Source organism: Oreochromis niloticus, linkage group LG23 (genome assembly GCF_001858045.2).
Source record: "Oreochromis niloticus isolate F11D_XX linkage group LG23, O_niloticus_UMD_NMBU, whole genome shotgun sequence".
Lineage (NCBI taxonomy): Eukaryota > Metazoa > Chordata > Actinopteri > Cichliformes > Cichlidae > Oreochromis > Oreochromis niloticus.
In genome coordinates, this window is record NC_031986.2 from 1,603,099 (window position 1) to 1,608,415 (window position 5,317).

Genomic DNA, 5,317 nt, shown 5'->3' on the forward strand with positions numbered 1-5,317 from the left:
GATTCGGTAGACAGGGACTATCTCTCTAGCATATAGTTAGGGCTGGACCAGGTGACCCTGAATCCTCCCTTAGTTATGCTGCAATAGACGTAGGCTGCCAGGGATTCCCATGATGCACTGAGTTTTTCCTTTCCAGTCACCTTTCTCACTCACTATGTGTTAATAGACCTCTCTGCATCGAATCATATCTGTTATTAATCTCTGTCTCTCTTCCACAGCATGCCTTTATCCTGTTTTCCTTCTCTCACCCCAACTGGTCACAGCAGATGGCCCCGCCCCTCCCTGAGCCTGGTTCTGCCGGAGGTTTCTTCCTGTCAAAAGGGAGTTTTTCCTTCCCACTGTCGCCAAAGTGCTTGCTCATAAGGGGTCATATGATTGTTGGGGTTTTCTCTGTACCTATGAAGCGCCTTGAGGCGACTTTTGTTGTGATTTGGCGCAATATAAATAAAATTGAATTGAATTGAATTGCTCTTCTTGAATATCATCAGGCTAAATCTGTTCAAAAATGTGCATTCATTGTCATTTTCTGTCAGGTAGTCACACTGTCATGACTTTCTGATGGCAAATGTTCCCTTTGTGAACGTGGTCGGGTTTTTGAACTCTATATAAGCAGCGTCTCTCGCAGCGCGCCATCGCTGCTGAGGTGGGACGCAGTAAGACGGTCATTTGGAATTTCTTAAATGATCCTGAGGGTTATGGAACAAAAACGTCAAGTGGAAAACCCCTAAAAAATTTCACCAGCACTGAGTCGGAGGATCTAATTGGATGTCCGTCAAGACACTGGACGATCCTCAACCCAAGATAAGGCCGTTACTGGTGCCCACTGCAGCCCCATAACCATCAGACGTCATCTGATGTCAAAATTGTTATGTATGGACCAAGAGTTATTGTGTGCTATGTAAGCCATCGCCAGTAGGGGGCACCACGCCCAGTCATGTGTGTGTGTTACATCTGTGTTAGCAATAAAGAAGAAGTCACTTGTAAACAAACTATCGTGTGTGTAGTCTGACTCGGCATAAGCTCTAATGGTGTACTGACACTACAGTGGAAATATAATATAAATTGGCGACGAGTTGTGACGTCTAGAAGACTTGGCCGTCTACTGAGAATGTACTGACTGCGTGGCCGAGTTTGGACGGAAAACGGACGATCGCGTGGCGAATTAGCATCGGAGCTAGCTGCTAGCTGCTTTTTCTCCGACGAGTCAGAAACGACAGTGTTGGCTGTGGACAGCGGATACATCATGGCTGGAATGATTGGGCAGATGGACCCCTTTGATGATGCTGGTGAGCAATGGGCAACGTATATTGAACGTTTTGAGCATTACATCCTTGCTAATGACATTCAGCCTGAGAAACGGGTCCCGGTGCTGCTGAGTGTGATGGGTCCCAAGACGTACGGTCTTCTGCGTAATCTGGTGGCTCCAAGCAAGCCTGGGACAATGCAGTATGACAATATTGTGGGTGTTTTGCAAGCTCATTTTGCTCCCAAACCGCTGGTAATAGCTGAGAGGTTCCGGTTCCACAAGAGGAATCAGGGGGAAGAAGAAACGGTCGCACAGTATGTGGCGGTGCTAAAAAGACTATCAGAACATTACGAGTTTGGTGCGTATCTGGAAGATGCTCTACGGGACAGATTTGTGTGTGGATTAAAGTGTGAAACTGTGCAGAAGCGTCTTTTGACTGAAAAGGATCTCACGTTTCGCAAAGCAGTTGATTATGCCGTGTCGGCAGAGACAGCAACACGTGAGGTGCAGCAGTTAAGTGGTTCCCTTAAAGTGAATGCGGTGCTGTCACAAAAAGGTGATAAGTGCCGCCGCTGTGGGAAAATGAATCATACTGATGATGACTGCTGGTACAAGGACCGTGACTGTCACCAGTGTGGGAGGAAGGGCCACACGAAACGCATGTGTAAAGGTAGAACCAGAAGCAGCCAAGATTGGAACAGGAAAGCGAAAGAGGGAAAACCTGAGCTGAAAGGCTATGCAGTTAAAAACAGAGCAAAGGACAAAAAGAGGAGAATTCATCATGTTGCTGCAGAGGAAAGTGGAAGTGAAGGAACCAGACCTGACACTGATAGTGAGTTGGAGCTGTATTCTTTGTCTCGAAAAGAGAAATATTCACGTATCTCCCTAATGCCTGTAGTTAATGGGAAGAAAATGGAGATGGAGCTGGATACAGGGGCTGCTGTGTCTTTGATCCCATGGGAACAGTACAAAAGTATGCTGAGTCAGTTGCCGCTGCAACCCACTGACATTATGCTGAAAACATACACTGGGGAGCCGCTGGCACCAGAAGGGGTCATAAAGGTGCAAGTTGAGCTGAATAAGCAGCGTGCTACACTACCCTTGTACGTGGTAAAGGTGGATGCTCCACCACTGTTTGGTAGGGAGTGGCTGAGAGTTATCAAGCTGAACTGGAAAGACTTAAAGATGATTCATGCCAGAGAGCAGAGTGGGAATGACAATCTGGAGGCTGTGTTAAAGAAACACTCAGCCGTTTTCTCTAAGGAGCTGGGCACAATGAAAGGCATTAAAGCCAGATTGACTCTTAGGCCTGATAGTGTCCCCAAATTCTGTCCACCACGTAACGTGCCTTATGCTCTCCGCCCTCGGGTGGAGGCGGAACTGAAACGCCTGACTGAGCTTGGGGTGATCACACCAGTGGAGCATAGTGATTGGGCTACGCCCGTGGTCCCTGTCAACAAGAAGGATGGCTCAGTGAGACTCTGTGGTGATTTCAAAGTCACTCTAAATTCGCAGCTCTGTGTGGATAAGTACCCACTTCCACGCATTGAGGACCTATTTGCTTCTCTAGCAGGAGGACAGCATTTCAGTAAGCTACACTTAGCAAATGCCTACCTACAGATGGAGGTAGAAGAGGAGTCTAAGAAGCTACTGACTGTTTCGACACAAAAAGGGCTGTTCCGTTTCAATCGCTTGCCTTTTGGAGTGGCGTCGTCACCTGCATTGTTTCAGAAGGCTATGGATCAAGTGCTTCTCGGCCTACCATACACCCATTGTTATCTGGATGACATCCTCGTCAGTGGTCCAGATAAACAGACACATCTGAGAACCCTTAAGGCAGTTTTGGGCAGGCTGGAGGACTATGGCCTGCATCTCAAACAGGAGAAGTGCCTGTTTTTCCAAGAATCAGTGGAATACCTGGGCCACATAATTGATGCGGCAGGGTTACACAAATCACCAGAAAAGGTGCGTGCCGTTATGGAAGCTCCAGCACCAGCTGATGTCAGCCAGTTACGTTCTTTTCTGGGAATGCTCAACTATTATGGGCGTTTCATACCTGATTTAGCTACAGTCCTGAAGCCGTTGAATGAGCTACTCAGTAAAGAGAAGAAATGGCAGTGGACATCAGCCTGTGAGTCAGCTTTCCAGAAAGCTAAAGAACATCTGGCCTCACCAGAAATACTCACCCACTACAATCCTGAACTGCCTCTCCGTTTGGCATGTGACGCTTCACCATATGGAGTTGGAGCCGTGCTCTCACATGTCATGCCTGATGGCCAAGAACGGCCAATTGCCTATGCTTCACGAACCCTCAGCAAAGCAGAACGAAACTATGCTCAGATCGAGAGGGAGGCGTTGGCTATTGTTTTTGGAGTGCGCAAGTTTCACCAGTATCTCCATGGTAACAAGTTCACCTTGCTCACTGATCACCACCCACTGACCTCCATTCTGAGTCCAGTGAAAGGTACACCATCAATGGCAGCTGCACGAATGCAGCGTTGGGCGCTCCTTCTGTCAGCACATAATTATACCTTGCAGTATCGGAAGGGGGCACATCACGCCAATGCGGATGGACTGTCACGTTTGCCTCTGCCCCTTGCACAGAAAGAGAAACAGGGAGCGGTGGAGGTCTTCTACGCATCTCAACTGGACACATTACCAGTCGGTGTTGCTGAGATCAGACGTGACACCTTGTCTGATGTCACATTGTCTCGTGTCCTGGAAATGGTAACAACTGGACGCTTTCCAGCAGCAAAGGACGCAGATCAAGAGCTGTCACCTTATCTGATGCGCAGACATGAACTCACAATACAGCAGGGATGCCTCATGTGGGGCGTGAGGGTGGTAGTGCCACCTAAGCTGCGCTCTCATGTTCTGAAAGAGCTCCACGCTGCACATCCAGGGATGGTGAGGATGAAGAGCTTAGCTCGCAGCTATGTTTGGTGGCCTGGGATTGATTCTCAAATTGAGCTTCAAGCTAAAGCCTGCCACTCTTGTCAGCGTGTGCAAAAAGAGCCTGGGTTAGCACCTTTGCACCCTTGGCTGTGGCCTTCCTGTCCGTGGGAACGGATCCATGTGGATTTTGCAGGTCCATTTGAAGGTCACATGTACCTGGTGGTGGTAGATGCACATTCCAAGTGGCCTGAAGTGCATATTATGGATAGCACCACAGCTGGTAAAACCATACAAGTGCTGCGGGGTCTTTTTAGTCGCCATGGCATTCCTCACGTCCTGGTGAGTGATAACGGACCGCAGTTCTGTTCTGAGGAATTCAGGGTGTTCCTGAAAGCTAATGGAGTTAAACACATCCGCTCCGCGCCGTACCATCCTGCCACTAATGGTTTGGCTGAGCGTTTTGTGCAGACATTCAAGCATGCACTGAAAGCTTCCAGGGGTACAGCACCTGTGCAACAATGCCTTGACACGTTCCTTTTGACATATCGCAACACTCCCCATGCAACAACTAGAGAAACGCCAGCCATATTGTTCATTGGACACAAGCTGCGCTCTCGACTGGATTTTCTGAAGCCCAGTGTGGCCGGAGCAGTGCGTCGGGCACAAGATGCTCAACAACAATGCCGACAGCAACACTCCAGGGACAGACAGTTCACTCTGGGCGAACCTGTCCTGGTGCGTGATTATAGGAAGGGAGAGGACAAGTGGACGCACGGTGTCGTACTGGAGAAGACTGGGCCAGTGTCATACAAGGTGAATGTGGGAGCCCAAGGAGTGTGGAAACGTCATGTAGATCAGATGCTGACGCGACCCGAGTCAGTATCTCAGCAGGTCACAGTGGATCCTCCGACAAGCTCTCAGATGTCACCAGCCCAGAGTGGTAGTGACACCATGCTTCACCCTTGTACATCTCTGCAGGAAGAGACTGTTGAACAGGTTCTGGGGACCACCTCACCTCCAGAAACACTCCAGTCTCTTAAACCATCACCGACTGACTGTACGCAGGTTACAGAGTCTGTAAGACGTTACCCAGTGAGAGTCACTAAGCCACCCGTTCGTTATCGTGATGGGTGAGCGTATTAAGTAGTTCAGTGAGAATGTTTGTGTTCAGAGATA

At 48.9% G+C, this 5,317-nt stretch overlaps 1 protein-coding gene across 1 annotated transcript; it reads left to right on the top strand.

Annotated features, from left to right (window-relative positions):
- The first annotated feature begins 913 nt into the window (after nt 1-913).
- Nucleotides 914-5,317, top strand: LOC112843774 (uncharacterized protein K02A2.6-like). The gene has a single exon (XM_025902747.1). The coding sequence runs from the start codon at nt 1,244-1,246 to the stop codon at nt 5,273-5,275; it is 4,032 nt and encodes a 1,343-aa protein (XP_025758532.1). The 5' UTR covers nt 914-1,243; the 3' UTR covers nt 5,276-5,317.

What these genes read in the sequence shown, in the direction of transcription:
- LOC112843774 (XM_025902747.1), top strand. Translation starts at nt 1,244, where the DNA reads ATGGCTGGAATGATTGGGCAGATGGACCCCTTTGATGATGCTGGTGAG.